This window comes from Dendrobates tinctorius, unplaced genomic scaffold, assembly GCF_039654945.1.
Source record: "Dendrobates tinctorius isolate UK_male_01 unplaced genomic scaffold, ASM3965494v1 ptg000396l, whole genome shotgun sequence".
NCBI lineage: Eukaryota > Metazoa > Chordata > Amphibia > Anura > Dendrobatidae > Dendrobates > Dendrobates tinctorius.
Window position 1 is genome coordinate 1,278,100 of NW_027362062.1, and position 16,443 is coordinate 1,294,542.

The 16,443-nt window shown below is 45.9% G+C and overlaps 1 protein-coding gene across 1 annotated transcript in view; it reads left to right on the plus strand.

Annotated features, from left to right (window-relative positions):
• Nucleotides 1-16,443, plus strand: part of ZFYVE9 (zinc finger FYVE-type containing 9) — a 96,287-nt gene that overhangs the window by 67,377 nt on the left and 12,467 nt on the right. The window contains exons 15-17 of the mRNA XM_073563600.1: nucleotides 15,559-15,721; nucleotides 15,821-15,926; nucleotides 16,080-16,256. Coding sequence (XP_073419701.1) covers nucleotides 15,559-15,721; nucleotides 15,821-15,926; nucleotides 16,080-16,256 — 446 coding nt within the window. The remainder of the gene's footprint in view (nucleotides 1-15,558; nucleotides 15,722-15,820; nucleotides 15,927-16,079; nucleotides 16,257-16,443) is intronic.

Genomic DNA, 16,443 nt, shown 5'->3' on the forward strand with positions numbered 1-16,443 from the left:
GGGACCCGCAGCGCCCAGGCGATGAGAGAAGTGGCTCATATCCTCCGCTGGGCGGAAGACACGAGGTCGGTACTTTCTGCGGTACACATTCCGGGTGTAGAAAACTGGGAAGCCGACTTCCTCAGCAGGCAAGGAATGGACTCGGGGGAGTGGTCTCTCCATCCCGAGATTTTTTACCAGATCTGTCAACACTGGGGAACCCCGGAGGTGGACCTAATGGCATCCCATCTCAATACCAAGGTCCCCAATTTCATGGCCAGGACACACGACCCGCGGTCGCTCGGAGCGGATGCCCTGGTCCAGGACTGGTCCCAGTTCCGACTCCTGTACATTTTTCCACCCCTCCCCCCTAATCGCCAGGGTCGTGAGGAAGATCAAGCAAGAGGGAGTTCCGACCATCCTCATCGCGCCAGACTGGCCCAGACGTACATGGTACGCCGACATCGTCCAACTTACGGCAGACGCCCCCTGGCTTCTACCCGACCGTCACGACCTTCTGTCTCAAGGTCCGTTCTTCCACCAGAATTCAGGGGCTCTCAATTTGACGGCATGGCCCTTGAAACCTGCATTCTAACCCAGGCAGGTTTTTCACCGGCAGTCATTGCAACTATGATCAGGGCAAGGAAGCCTGCCTCCGCCAAGCTCTATTATCGTACCTGGAGAGCTTTCTTTTCTTGGTGCGAATCTCATGGACAAGTCCCACTCCCTTATTCCCTCCCGAAGGTACTAGGTTTTCTTCAATCGGGCCTAGATGCCAAGCTATCCTTAAGTTCGCTTAAGAGTCAGGTGTCGGCGCTTTCAGTCCTTTTTCAAAAGCGCATTGCTATTAAACCGCAAGTAAGGACTTTCATCCAGGGAGTTTCCCGATTGGTTCCTCCCTACAAACGTCCGCTGGATACGTGGGACCTCAATCTGGTCCTGACAGCATTGCAAGCTCCACCCTTCGAACCTCTTAGAGGAGTTCCACTCTTCATTCTGTCTCAGAAAGTGGTTTTTCTAGTGGCGATCACCTCGTTACGCAGAGTGTCGGAATTGTCAGCACTTTCCTGCAGACGGCCTTTCCTAGCCTTTCACCAGGACAAGGTGGTTCTCCGCACGGTACCATCCTTCCTTCCGAAGGTTGTGTCCAACTTTCACCTCAATGAGGAGATTTCACTGCCTTCCCTTTGCCCGGTTCCGGTTCATAGTGGAGAAGGCTCTGCATACGCTTGACCTCGTCAGAGCATTGCGGATTTACGTGTCCAGGACTGCACCTTTCCGGAAGTCTGATTCCCTCTTCATTCTTCCGGAAGGTAGTCGCAAGGGGTTGCCGGCTTCCAAGGCTACCCTTGCCAGGTGGATCAAGTCCACCATACATGAGGCCTACCGACTTAACAGTTCCCCTCTTCCGGCCGGTATCACGGCACACTCTACACGGGCAGTAGGGGCCTCCTGGGCCATTCGGCATCAGGCTTCGGCACAACAAGTGTGTAAGGCGGCCACTTGGACTAGCCTACACGCGTTTACGAAACACTACAGTGTTCATACCCAGTCCTCAGCGGATGCGAGCCTGGGTAGACTGGTTCTGCAGGCGGCAGTACCCCAAGTCTAGGGAACTGTCAACACAATATTCGTCCACTGCTTCCCACCCAGGGACTGCTTTGGGACGTCCCACGGTTCTGTGTCCCCCAATTAGGCGACAGAGTAAAGGCGATTTTTGTGTACTCACCGTAAAATCTCTTTCTCTTAGCCTTTAATTGGGGGACACAGCTCCCACCCTGTTGCCCTTACGGGCCGTTGTTTACTGTTGAGTTCTCATATTGTTCTTTGAGCTCGTACATAGTAGCCTTCTTACAGGCATGGTTATGTTATTTGGTTATGTTCCTCCTTATGCTTTGGCACAAAACTGGAGAAGGCTGACGCCGTCCAGGGGTGTATACTGCAGAGGAGGAGCCAAAGTTTAATCTTTTTCAGATTATGCATAGTGTCGCCTCCTAGTGGACAGCAGCATAACACCCACGGTTCTGTGTCCCCCAATTAAAGGCTAAGAGAAAGATTTTACGGTGAGTACACAAAAATCTCCTTTTTTATTTGTTCCATTTAAAATTATCCATAAAATGCCACATTAATATAATCACAACAATTATACCCCAAAAATAAGGGGGCACCAACCACTGATATGATATAATAATGAAATTAATCAATTAGTAATTATCAATACATAAGGACACAAACCTATAGGCTTGATACATAGAACATATAAATTTCTCTATCGCCTTATTGGTGGACACAGGAACCATGGGTGTATGCTGCTGCCACTAGGAGGCTGACACTATGCAGAAAAAAAGTTAGCTCCTCCTCCGCAGTGTACACCCCACCGACAGGAAGTAGGATGTTCAGTTTAGCTTAGTGTCAGGAGGAGGTGGACACAGGTTTTTCATTAGACCCATATCTACCTCAGTTTGCGTTGTTTCTTTTTAGGTTTTCCGGAGGGATACAGAGTGAATAGTCACATCTGTAGTCCCACAAAGAGACTATGAGTACGGCGTGTACTGCCACCCCGTATCCTCATAGATCTCCACACGGGACCAAGAGCCCCCTAACACGGATGTGTGTCAGGCGATCCAGAATGGTCCTGGTCCCCCGTCTTCCACCCACTCGCCCACCAGAGCCTGTTGGTTTGGAGGAGACGCGGACGTTCTAAGAAAATTCACGGACGTCTTTACTTCACTGGATAATGAGGTACCTCTCTTTCCTCAAGTTTCCTCACACTAAAAGAGTGAGGAATCACGGCTCCTTCACTCCCTGTGGCAGTTAGGTACAAGGCCTCCATGCTGGCTTTCCCCCTCCTCTCCCTGCTCCTTTCTTTACTAAGGGCTTCTGTCCTCCCGGCTGCACTTAACTTATTCATCTCTGCAGCCGGGCTACATGCAGGGATCCATGTCGGGAGCGGTCGCGGTGGCGGCTCGGAGCCGCCCCGCGTTCCCTGGCGGCCGCCGCAGTTACTCCAGGCCCCGGCTTCAATTTGGGCCTTGTTCGGCGTCGCGGCCACACCCCCCGCCTTCATCTTTCGGGCCCGCCCACCGCTCTCTCCCTCTATGTTCTACGCATCTGAGACGGCCCGCCCACTCCCCCTAGCCTGCCTATTGTCTTTAGGCTGTGCCATCTTCGGCCTTCTAACAGTGCGGTTGATTCCACCTATTCTCCCTTCCTCTGCCCCTCAGTGAAAGCGCGCGCTTTTCTGCACTGCTCCTCTCAGGCTGCCTCCATTTTCTCAGTCCCCCAACCTTCCGGCAAAAGAGGCGATCGTTGTCTTCCAGCCTGAAACCCGGTCAGTTCCTTCGCCGGGCAGGTACAGCCTTTCCTGCCCATCTCCGCTTGGCCTAAACAAGTACAGTGCGGAGCATATTCCACTTATAGTAAAATTAAGCTGGGCCTCACTGTCCACAGGCCAGTGATGGCGCATTGAATCCATCTTTCCTATGGAAACTGATGAGAATTGTACTATAGCGATGCAGTCTCTCATGTAAACAGTGCAGCCTTTAGTGTAATAAGTACCCCTAGCCGTACTATCATTAATAGTAATATAGCCGGGCAGTCACTAGCGTAATGGTGCTCTGGAAACGTGCGTTCACCGACGTAACAGTGCTCCAGAGCCGTACAGTCGCTAACGTAATTGTTCCTGGGCGTCATGTAGTCACTGGGGTAATGGTCATCTACAGCCGGTAGTTCTCTAGAGCCGTGCAGCCCTAGGCAATGGAAACCCAGTGCCACCGGCCTTTCTAGGCTGAGCGTGACGCATTCGTCAGATGCGACCGATAAGCAGCTTGAGTCTGTGCTGAGACCCGAATGGGAGACCAGGCTGCGCTCGCAGGTCCGGGATCATGCACAAAATTCACTGGCGTAATGGTAATCTTCTACCGCTCAGTCTCTAGTGGAATAGTACGTCCAGTATCATAGCACACGAGCCATGCAGTCGATGGTGTATTAGTTACGCCTTGCGGCTGTCTTCTGTGACACGATCCACTCTACGTCCGCCCACGTACGTTGGACATGTTCAAACTTGCCATATGGCGTCTGCCTGGTAGAAGTTTTCACTCGCACGTCTTGCCTCGGACATCTGACTTTGTCTCACGGCTGTTGTGGTTTCTGCTATCGCAGATCCGTACCTTGATTCTCGGCGGAGCAGGACTCGACCATTGCTTCACACATAATGATTCGGGAGCCTCGGCATAGCAAATGCTTCCATATCTCCTGCTCGCAAGCAATCCGGACGCTGATATCACACTGCCCTAAGCAGAATGATGAGCTGTTTCTGTCCCTTCACTTCTGCAGTGTTTGGGACGGATTTCCAGCAGGATAAGAAGTCAAATCTGTGTGACCCGGCAATTTTCTGCGGTGGCTCAGTGGATAAAGAAGCTGACCACAACTCGCAGATCCAGTAGTTGGAACCCTGTCGCACAGCAGAGAGTAGAGTTTAGTCTCCCTCTGATTCCAGGCCTACTGTTCTACTGTCAAAAGAATTGACTGGTCAGAATATGCTTTAATACAGACTGCGTGGTACGGCTTACCACACGTGAAGCCATTATTCTATCCCAGGCCCAGACCACAACACAGAAGCCGTTATTCTGCCTAATGTTGTCAGGTACCTAGGCCTAGACCGCACCGCAACACAGAGCGGCTGTCTCCTATATCGTTCTCCGGGTTTTCTCCACGCTGATTTGTTCACAGGTTACTTAGAGCCGTTGGCAGCTATGCTATATCCGCTATCCAGGCTTCAGACGCACCACCTACTAGGTATAGTGGATGAAATGGCCGTATTACTGTGGAGACGTGTCCGAGGTTGACTGCTCCAATGGTACTGGTGTTCAGTACCGTATGCAGGTGAGTCACACGCTCTCGTATTCAAGTTCCTCGCGTCCTATTGCAGCAGTATTCTATCCTTATCGAGCATTTGGATAGTCCTCTACCAGACATGGTTAGTCAATACACGCCATCTTTCCGGTAATTCAACCGTACCCGAAGTCGAGCGACTAAAGCGGCTCGGCTCTACTGTCCCATTGGCAGATGAATCAGGAGCGTCCTCTCTCACGTTTCTCAGGGTCCTTTGCAACGTCTGCCTAGCTCCCGTATAATCACCACTCTAGATGAGGTGACGACGTTTATTACCTCCAGCGGGCTGCAGCTGTGCTTTCAAGTCTCTTTCATGTGAGCCTAAGACATGTTTCAGCTGCTTATTTCATACTCAATAAAATCTGTGGTCTATTAGCAGTTAAACTTCAAAGGCTACCAGGTCCAAACGGAGGGGATCTCTGTACCACAGGGCGGATCTCAGTAGCTACATATCTTTAGACTCCACCTTCAGGTAGGTCAGACACTTTCGTATCCGGTACGGATGGTTGAGGTTTACTGTAGCATGATCTGGACCCTAGGGGTGAGTTACTCCACAAGAGTTTTGTCCCACCTTCTGTCCAGTTACAGTACCATCTGCAGTCTAGCTTTACTGCCCGGTGTGTTACGCCTATCATTAAGGTTTGGCTAATAGTAGTTTATAGGTTCTAGTATGTCCCAAGGGCCTTCGAGCTACCACATTATCTAAGCTCCTTATTTGTTGGAACTTACCTATGCTTTCTTACAGACACCGGATAAAGCCTCCAGCGGATCACAGATATGACTTTTGGCCGTGACTGGGGAAAGTATCTCACCTCAGACAGGAGTGGGATCTCACTCTGCGCAAGTATCGACCGGGTTAGAAAGCTGCTCCAGTCTTGGATCTAAGGATGAGTATGGTGATAACATGTTTCTTATTTCAGCCGGAATTGTTCTTTTTTTCTCTGTGTTCTTCGGGCGCGTGTTGTCTTAGACTTAGGCACGCGATTCTACACACTGTAATCCTCTCCCTACTCCGGAGGGTCCAGGAAGGATTCGGCCGTTTACATCGTCATAAGAATTGACCTTCCTTTCATCAGCCTAGTTGTCTTTCTGGGGTCTATTTGGGCTACCTAGAGCCAACTTTCTTTGCAGTTGCCGTACTTTATGTTTTGCCGTGGACTTTCCTTGCTCGACTGTTCGTTGTTATAAGTCTGGCTAGGCTAATTTTTTCTATATTCGCCCTCATCCCTGTATGTGGGGTTTATCTTCCCCTTGATCTCAGTCTGAAGGGGCATCCAGTAGTTTTCAGTCTACCTGCATAATCGAGCGATCAGTTGTCTCTTCATAGCCAACCGGTGCCTACATTGCAGCGATGAGATCCAGGTTAGCCCCTGGTTCCATTCAGTATGTTTTCAGTGTTCGGTTCTTTAACAGGTTCTCAGGGCCTGCTTTCAGAGCTTGTCATATTCTCATGGAACAGACTTCAGCCGTTTCCAAATAAGGAGGCGCCTCGTGTATCTTTTTCTCCTGAGCACTTCACTAATTAGACTACTTCTGCGACTACGAACCCTCCGGTTCCAAGTTCTCTGCTACGGCCTTTCCTCGCCCAGACGTTCTGCTCTCAGGGATACCAACGTCGAATTCACACAGTAGTTAGCAGGATCAACCTTCAAAGCACCCGCCGCTATAGCGTGTCCTGCCTTAGCTTCCTCTAGTGTGGCGAAGTTCTATGGACGCGCGGCCTAATTTGCTCAGAGAATTCTTTCGGTAGATTTGACCGTTCTTACTGTCCAAAAAATTTTTTCCTTGCAGGGAGACAGTTTTTCGCCTTATCGTTTCCATCTAAGGGTCCAGTTGGCTTTCTGTTCATGAGCGAAATTATGCCCATCTGGGTCCCTCACCAATTTTCCGTTCCTTCCGTGTAGCTCCAATAGACCAAATTATTAAAGAGATCACTGGAAGGACAAGCGCTCCCCTTCCTCAGTCTCGGCCTCATTGTTTCTTCGGTGCCTCTTCCTCTGCATGACGTTTGGAGATCTAGGATTGAGCCCATCCTTGTTTTTCAGGAAGGAAATGTCTTCGTTCATCATTTACCTTCTGTGAATTGCAGGATTTTTCCTTATTCAATGAAGCTCTTATCCAGTTCCTGATTCTTCAAGGCTTTGGCGATGTCCGCTTTTGCACGAACGGGTTCATTTCCCCATTTTAGTTGATATCTTTCTCTTTCAGACTCTCAACCACTCCTGGGGTCTTACAGAGTCTGTAACAGCTGTGGTGCACTTCCTGTGGATCAAGGGTCCACTCTCCGTCATTCTGAATTGCCTTTCTTTCATCCGCCTCAGACTTTCCCTTCATGGCGCCCTCTCATCCGGCTACTTGGCCACAGCAACGGTACTTCTCAAGCTCAGGCTTGAAGTGTAGAGTTCCTCGGGCCTTCAGGTTAGACTTCTGTTCGAGGAAACTGGTCTGCATTAGTAGGATTGCCAGCTCAGGAAGGACTGCGTTCTTTTCTGTACGACGCACTCTGCCCGGGCAGTGTGTGTCCTCCTGACGGTACTCTTGGGGTCTTCGTCGGGCACCTTTGCAGTGCCATGATATGTTCCCCACAGGTCCATAAGATTTTCAAAGCCCATGCCTAGTTTCGGCAAGTAACGATCGGGGTAAAAAAGACCTCGCAGGTGACCTTGCAGGTGACGAGGATGACTTCCTCATCCGGATGGAGTTATTTGCTGTTCCCTCCCCTTGGGGACTGCTTTGGGACGTCCCATGGTTCCTGTGTCCCCCAATAAGGCGATAGAGAAAACAGGATTTTTAATTGCTTACCGTAAAATCTGTTTCTCTGAGCCTTCATTGGGGGACACAGCACCCTCCCAAGTTGAACAGCTCGGTTTACTGTATAATATTGTTACAGTGTGGATTTGTGTATCTGTGGTTTTTATATCGTTACAGATTGCTTTTCCTACTGCTTTCTCACTAACTGAACATCCTACTTCCTGTCGGTGGGGTGTACACTGCGGAGGAGGAGCTAACTTTTTTTCTGCATAGTGTCAGCCTCCTAGTGGCAGCAGCATACACCCATGGTTCCTGTGTCCCCCAATGAAGGCTCAGAGATACAGATTTTACGGTAAGCAACTAAAAATCCTGTTTTTTTTTTAATATTCTATGGAGATAAATGGAAATTTATAACATAAAAAGTGCCTAAAGCATCTCATTAAATACCATATATCACCCCATATACTAATCATTTCAGTGCAAAAACTAATGTATATCCCAATTGCAAGGATTATATGTATATAAGGTCCTCCATAAGGTTACATATACAAATTACCAACATATTACTAGATTAACCCAAGGTAGGATGTAAAACGGTGGCGGTGCTCCCCTGCGCCCCGACGCGCGTTTTGCCCGCTAGCTTCTTCCGGGGGTGTGACTACCGGGGTTTGGGTGGTGTTTATCACCCAAAGCCAATGGAATTAGTACAACATCACTCCCTCGAGTGCGCCGGGATTCTATGGCGCACGCGCCTGTATAGCTCTTCCGGGTTATTAAGATTACTTCCAGGCATCCACTCTGTTTACTGCATGACAGGATGCATGCTAGTAACTATGGTAGCGCTGCCGGAAGTAAACCCAGAGCTGACCGTCATACACACGCGCTCAACCGGCACCACTGCAGAGAATGATACCTAACAACGGCATTTATACTGATACAAACAACCAAGTGATAAGTGAATGTGATAATCGCTAATAAACGCAATACTTGGGAAAGAATAATATTGTTAAAGGACTTGTGTGCTCAGTGCAATAAGACATTATATTACTTATGTGTAAAGTAAAATTAATAATATAATTAAAAATGCTAAGATACCTTTTCATTTTAATTTATTTTTATAAAAAATAATCATTTAAAGTGCCAACATAAATTATTAATTTGTTGTAAAATCATAAGAAGTGAATAATTAGCTTACATTACCCATATTTAAAGTGCCTAAATAAATTTTAATTTATATCAGGTGAATACTAGTGCAATAATTAATTTACATTACCCATATTTATAATTAAATATAAAAATGCCCATAATCATCTTACTCCTAATAAAATCAACACATCCTGATACATCAATCAAAAATAAATATTTTTGACATTAAAAATCAGCCATTATATAATAATAATAATAATAATAATAATTTTTATTTATATAGCGCCAACATATTCCGCAGCACTTTACAATTAAGCGGGGACATGTACAGACAATAAATTCAATACAAGTTAAGACAATTCAAACAATGACATTAGGAGTGAGGTCCCTGCTCGCAAGCTTACAATCTACAAGGAAATGGGGGGACACAGTAGGTGAGAAATGCTTGTTAATTCAGGTCTGGCAATTATAATAGGGATTTTCATATAAAGCTGCATGATCCGGTCATCAGCCCGTGTGTTTAAGTGCAATAGACAAGTATCAAGTGCAGTTATCATGTGCATGAAGGGTGTGGAGACAGATGAATAGTAGGGTGCAGATTCAGAATAATATTTGGAAGGAGGGAACAGGGCAAAGTTAGCTTGCTGAGTAGTTGATGTGATAGGCTTCTTTGAAGAGATGGGTTTTCAAAGCGCGCTTGAATAGGTCAGGGCTAGGTATCAGTCTGATCGTCTGGGGAAGTGCATTCCAGAGAGCTGGAGCAGCACGAGAGAAGTCTTGGAGACGGAGGTGCGAGGTTCGGATTACGGGGGATGTTAGTCTTAGGTCATTTGTAGAACGGAGGGCACGTGTAGGGCGATAGACAGAGATGAGAGAGGAGATATAAGGCGGTGCAGAACAGTGGAGAGCTTTGTGGGTGAGAGAGATGAGTTTATACTGGACCCTGTAGCGAATAGGTAGCCAGTGTAATGACTGGCACAAGATGGAGGCATCGGTGAAGCGGCTGGACAGAAATATGACCCTGGCTGCCGCATTCAAGATGGATTGGAGAGGAGAAAGTTTGGTAAGAGGGAGACCGATCAGAAGAGAGTTGCAGTAGTCCAGACGAGAATGAATAAGAGCGACAGTAAGAGTCTTAGCAGTTTCAAAGGTGAGAAAAGGTCGGATTCTGGAGATGTTTTTAAGATGCAGGTGACAAGAGCGACTGAGTGATCGGATGTACGGAGTAAAGGAAAGTTCAGTGTTGAATATGACCCCAAGACAGCGGGCATGCTGCTTGGGAGTTATGGTTGAACCCTCCAGGGTTATTTCGATGTTAGGTAGAGTGAGGTTAGTAGAGGGGAGAAACACAAGAAGTTCAGTTTTAGAGAAATTTAGTTTCAGATAGAGGGAGGACATGATGCTAGAGACAGCAGACAGACAATCCTTGGTATTTTGAATTAGGGTAGGGGTGATGTCAGGGGAAGAAGTGTATAATTGGGTGTCATCAGCATAGAGATGATACTGGAACCCAAATCTGCTGATTGTTTGTCCAATAGGGGCAGTGTATAAAGAGAAGAGGAGGGGGCCTAGGACTGAGCCCTGCGGGACCCCGATAGTAAGGGGACGAGAAGAGGAAGAGGAGCCGGAAAAAGATACAGTGAAGGAGCGGTCAGAGAGGTAGGAGGAGAACCAGGAGAGGGCTGTGTCCTTGAGGCCTATAGAGCGGAGCATAGTGAGGAGGAGCTGGTGATCCACAGTGTCAAATGCGGCAGAGAGATCCAGGAGAATCAGCAGGGAGCAATGACCTTTCGATTTAGCTGTTATTAAATCATTAGAGACTTTAGTGAGGGCAGTTTCAGTAGAGTGTAAAGAGCGGAAACCAGATTGTAAGGGGTCGAGAAGAGAGTTATCCGAGAGATAGCGGATTAGACGGGAGTGGACCAGGCGTTCCAGGAGTTTAGAGATGAAGGGAAGGTTAGAGACAGGTCTGTAGTTAGCAGTGCAGTTCTGGTCCAGGGATGGCTTTTTAAGTAAAGGGGTTATGATGGCATGTTTAAATGAGGAGGGAAATATACCTGAAGAAAGAGAGAGGTTAAATATTTTAGTCAGGTGAGTGGTGACCACTGGTGAGAGAGACTGCAGGAGCTGTGAAGGAATAGGGTCACTGTTGCAGGTTGTAGGCCGAGCAGAAGCGAGGAGCTTGGAAACTTCTTCTTCTGAAACAGGCTCAAAGATGTCTAGTGAGCTTGAGGTGCGGCAGGGAAGGGGATCCAGGCACTGAGGAGATAGGGCTGAGATATCCTGATGGATGTGGTTGATTTTTTCTAGGAAATAAGTGGCCAGATCCTCACCGCTGAGGTTGGTGATGGGGGCCTGTACTTTAGGTTTCAGGAGGGAGTTTAAGGTTTCAAAAAGTCGTCTTGGGTTGTTGGATAGTGAGGTGATGAGGGTGGTGAAGTAGGATTGTTTGGCCAGATGAAGGGCAGAGTTATAGGTTTTGAGCATGAACTTATAGTGGATGAAGTCTTCTGCTAAGAGAGATTTTCTCCACTGCCGCTCTGCACACCTCGAGCAGCGCTGAAGAGAGCGTGTTTGCGTTGTGTGCCAGGGCTGCCTTTGTCTGTGTCGGGTCTTTCTGCGTATAGAAGGTGCTGCTTCATCTAGGGCATTCTTCAGTGTATTATTGAAGTGTGACAATGCTATGTCTGGACAGGAGAGGGTGGAGATGGGGGCTAAAGATGTGTGGAGATTGTCCCTAAGCTGTTGGGTATTAATGGTACGTGTATTCCGATAAGTGTGGTAAGTGGGGGTGTCCCGGGTGAGGAGACAATTCTTGACAGAGAAGGAAAGAAGGTTGTGGTCCGAGAGCGGGAGAGGTGAATTAGTAAAGTCGTGCAGCGAGCCGGGACGGGAGAAAACCAGGTCCAGAGTATTCCCGTCCTCATGTGTAGGAGAATTAGTAAACTGTGAGAGGCCGAATGAAGAAGTTAGAGAAAGAAGATGAGAGGCAGACTGGGAGAGCGGATCATTGATGGGGATGTTAAAGTCTCCCATGATGAGGGTGGGGATGTCACAGGACAGAAAGTGAGTAAGCCAGGTGGTGAAGTGGTCTAGAAACTGGCGGGAGGAGCCTGGAGTGCGATAAACGACCGCCACTCGTAAGGAGAAGGGCTTAAAGAGTCTGACGGCGTGGACTTCAAAGGAAGGAAATGTAAGTGAGGGAACCGGGGGGATGACCTGGAAAGCACATTGTGATGAAAGGAGCAAACCAACACCTCCACCCTGTCTGTTCTCAGGTCTGGGGGTATGTGAAAATTTCAGCCCACCAAACGAGAGAGCGGCAGCAGCGGTGGTGTCTGAATGCTGGATCCAGGTTTCTGTAATAGCCAGAAGGTTAAGGGAATTAGAGAGAAAAAGATCGTGAATGTAAGTCAGTTTGTTACACACAGACCGTGCATTCCAGAGAGCACATTGGAAAGTGAGAGGAGAAGGAATGCACTGAATGTTAATAAGATTAGCAGGGTTTCTATATGCAGCTGGAGGAGAGTAATGTATGCTGGTGGAGGGAGGCCCAGGGTTGGGGGAGATGTCACCTGCAACTATTAAAAGGAGAAAAAACAGAAAAAGCAGGTGATGGGATGATTTGTATGAACGTTTTGAGTGCTGCATGGAGGTTTTGGATGGTTTGGTGTGGGTAAGAAATGTCAATAGAGCCTCAGAGTTAAACATGGGAGGGGTGGATATGCAGAGAGTGCACAGAATGTGTAAAAGGGCAGGCGAGTTGTTAAAAAGCAGAAGTGAAGACAAATAAGCAGCAGGTTAATATGATCAATGCATATGTAGTACGACTGACCAAGAAGCATGCGTGCATGAAAAACTTATGCACCTTACCTGTCTCCTGCCCTGTCCAACTGCATTGTCTAACTGCAAAACACTTGATCCTGTTGCACTTAATATCTGTTGCACGCGTAAGCCCGCACGCGTGCTATCCCAGCCAGAGCTAAATATATATGAAATGAAATGTCTGCTAGCTTCATATACAACGTCTAAATTTTATGCGTAACATCAATTTATACCATAGACTTCAATATATAATGAATTATTATTTATGTTGTTCTTCTACTTTTTCTCTTTTTTTCTTCTCTTTAATTCTTATTATTGTTATTAATAACCTTCTTCATAAATATCCATTTCCTAGGACATTTGTCGCTGTAGTCTTCATGGATCTCATCCTGAAAAAAACTCCGGACTTCCTCCCATCGGATCATGACAAAAAATCCAACTCTACATATAATATATAAAAATGAATAAAATTAAAATTATAAAATAAAAACATAACCTCCATATTTAATTTTTTATTCCTCAAACATAAACCCGAACCACATAAAAGATACCTCATATGTGATTATTATAGGAAAGCTGAAAACCCTAAGGTTTCATTTAAACCACTTGGACTCAAAGTATCCAGGCGATAAATCCATCTACTTTCACATTGGGCAAGAATTTTGCCCAAATCCCCACCCCAAGGTCCCAAATTGATCTGGTCTATAGCCTTAATCACCAAACCTCTGACATTAGAGTTATGATGGCTCTTAAAATGTCTGGGCAGGGGTTTCATTGAAGTAATATCACAATCCTTTGCCTTCTCTATAACCCTAACATGTTCACTCGTTCTTACCTTAAGTTCCCTCATGGTGAGACCGATGTACACTTTTTGACATGGACATTGCATAACGCCCTGGTATTGACAAGACGTTTTCGTATCTCAAATTTACGTCATCCATCAAAATTACAAAAAGTTGTAGCTTTCTTATGATTGAGACACCCCTTACAAAAACCACAGGGGAAGAAACCTGGCATTCCCATATCAGGCTTTCTTGCTGAATTTTCAAAATGACTATGAAGCAAGGTGTCTTTAAGAGTTGATTTGTTTAGCCACAAACGATGGTTGCTTAGGTAATATATCCTTCAAAACCGGATCAACCTGCAATACCTTCCAGTGTTTTCGGATGATCTCCTTCAAATCATTCCATTTGTTGTTATATGTACTGATAAAACGTACTTGTTCCTTGGGTTCCTGTTTTTTGAAATAGGAAGGACCATATAACAATTCATTACGTGGGGTTTTCGACGCTCTCAAATATCCTTGTTTGATCATTATTTTACGATATCCCCTTTCAGTAAATCTCCTCATAAGGTCCATAGCTTGTTTTTGAAAAAAATCCTCATGTGAACATATTCTCTTAGCTCGAAGAAACTGTCCCACAGGAATTCCACGAATTGTGGAAATTGTATGAGAAGACTCTGCTGATAAAAAAAAGAATTGGTTGATGTTGCTTTTCAAAAGATATCCGTATTTACAAGACCACCCTGGTCAATTTTCAATTTAATATCAAGAAAATCTATTTCTCTTCCGTATTGAAACGTCAATCTGATATTTTTATCATTGATGTTTAACTGCTGAATCAGATTATTTAATCCCTCTAAGGGACCATCCCCCAAAAAAATAGTACATCATCAATGTACCTCATCCAGTTATGGACATGGTCCATTTCCTGGATGAGGTCACTCTGAAATATCTCCCTCTCCCATGCACCGAGAAACAAATTCGCATACGAGGGGGCACAAGAGGCCCCCATCGCTGTGCCCTGTATTTGCAGATAACAATGCCCATCAAAAATAAACACATTATGTGTTAATAGAAATTCCAATAGGACCATAATTAATTAAATCAAATTGATACCTATCGAGCTGCTTTTTAAAAAGAATTCCACAGCTTTTAACCCATCTTGGTGACGAATAGATGTATATAGGGACTCCACGTCGGCCGTAACAATCACGGTGTTTTCATCTATATATAATTGGTCAAGTCTTTGTAAAGCCGACGTGGTGTCCCTAATATACGATGGTAACTCGGCCACCAATGGTTTCAGGAAATAATCAATAATTTTTCCAATAATTTCACAAAGTCCATTATTACCTGCAACAATTGGACAACCTGGAGGGTCCATTGGATTCTTATGTGTCTTCGGTATTAGGTATAGAGTCGGGAGTTTAGATTTATTACTTCAAATTTCATCCAACAATTTCTTCGAGATAATTCCCTTTGAAAAGGCTTTATCTAAGATGTCAACCAAAAGACTTTGAAAAGAGGATAAGGGATTATATGTCAATTTCTGATAGCATTTTTTATCATTTAATTTTTTGTGTATAATTGTTGTGATTATATTAATGTGGCATTTTATGGATAATTTTAAATGGAACAAATAAATAAGTGTTTTCTATATATATATGGTTCTCTTCTTTTAGTAGTGGTATATACAGCCATGCTATGTATTGTAAATGAGTTTGGAAGTGCCATGAGGTGATAATTGGACAATCTTTGATGTAATTACTACTCATTATGACCTGACGTTACAGTATTCCTGCAGTTTCTGGGTGTTGGCCCTTCCTTCTGGGACTCTTCGTCAGAGAGCTCTTTAGGCTAACCAAACCCTGGACCAAGCTTATCACAGCCCACCACCCGATCTGTGACTGCAGAGAGAAGCCTGGGTGAGGGGGCTGGTATGGATAAGGACCACAATGCATGATACTCCATTGATATCTTAGAAAGCATCCCAAAAGGAAGAGCAAGCAATCAGAAGCAGCAGTGTGTGACGTGCGGTCACAAGGAGCAGTGGTAAAATTGTATACGAACAGGATGAAGGATCTGAGCCTTTAAAGTTGTGGATTGAAATACAATTTTTATCTCCTCAGAGTGCCCCTTTTAATGATAGGTTATTATACTTGTGCCGTTTCTATGTATAGATGGTGTGATGGTCCAGATCACGGCGGACAGTATGGATGCCCTAAGACAAGCCTTAAAGGATATGAAAGACTTCACCATCATTTGTGGGAAAGCAGACGCTGAGGACACACAGGAACATGTCTATGTACAATGGGTGGATGATGACAAAAACTTTAACAAGGGGTAAATGAGCCGATAATTGTTCAGTACGGTCATATATTGAAGTCTTTGATTCTGTTCTTCTCTATGGCTTGTTGGATCTATCCTGTACTCTCTCTCTAGTATTTCCAGCCCAATTGATGGCAAAACATTGGAGTCTGTAACCAGTGTCAAGATTTCCCATGGCTCCGAATACAAAGCGAACGGCAAAATCATTCGTTGGACCGAGGTACGGGTAATAAAATATGATGTGGAGGGAGGAGAGATCCTGAATTGTTCTCATATGTGATTTCAGGATCACGGCTTTTGGTTAAAAGTGTACGGCATAGGTTTCCACTTCTCCATTTACTTGCAATCACATTCTGCCTTTCCCATCTTGCAGGTATTTTTCCTCGACACTGAGGAACAGCAAAGCGGCCTTAGTGATCCTGCTGACCACAGTAGACTGACCGAAAATGTGGCCAAAGCTTTCTGTCTCGCACTTTGTCCACATCTCAAGCTACTAAAAGAAGATGGGATGACCCGTCTGGGATTGCGGGTCACGCTGGACTCTGACCAGGTGAGATTTTGGATTGTAGATGTGATGATTGTACATGGAGATTAGCAATTCGATTTGCACTGCCCTGGGCCAGTGTCCAGTCTCATCCTCTTTGACAGCTGGTCTTCACTTCCGCGCCCAACATCCTGGGCACCTCTGCTGTGACATACGTCATGATTAGTGATGAGCGTCCGTGCTCGGGTAAGAC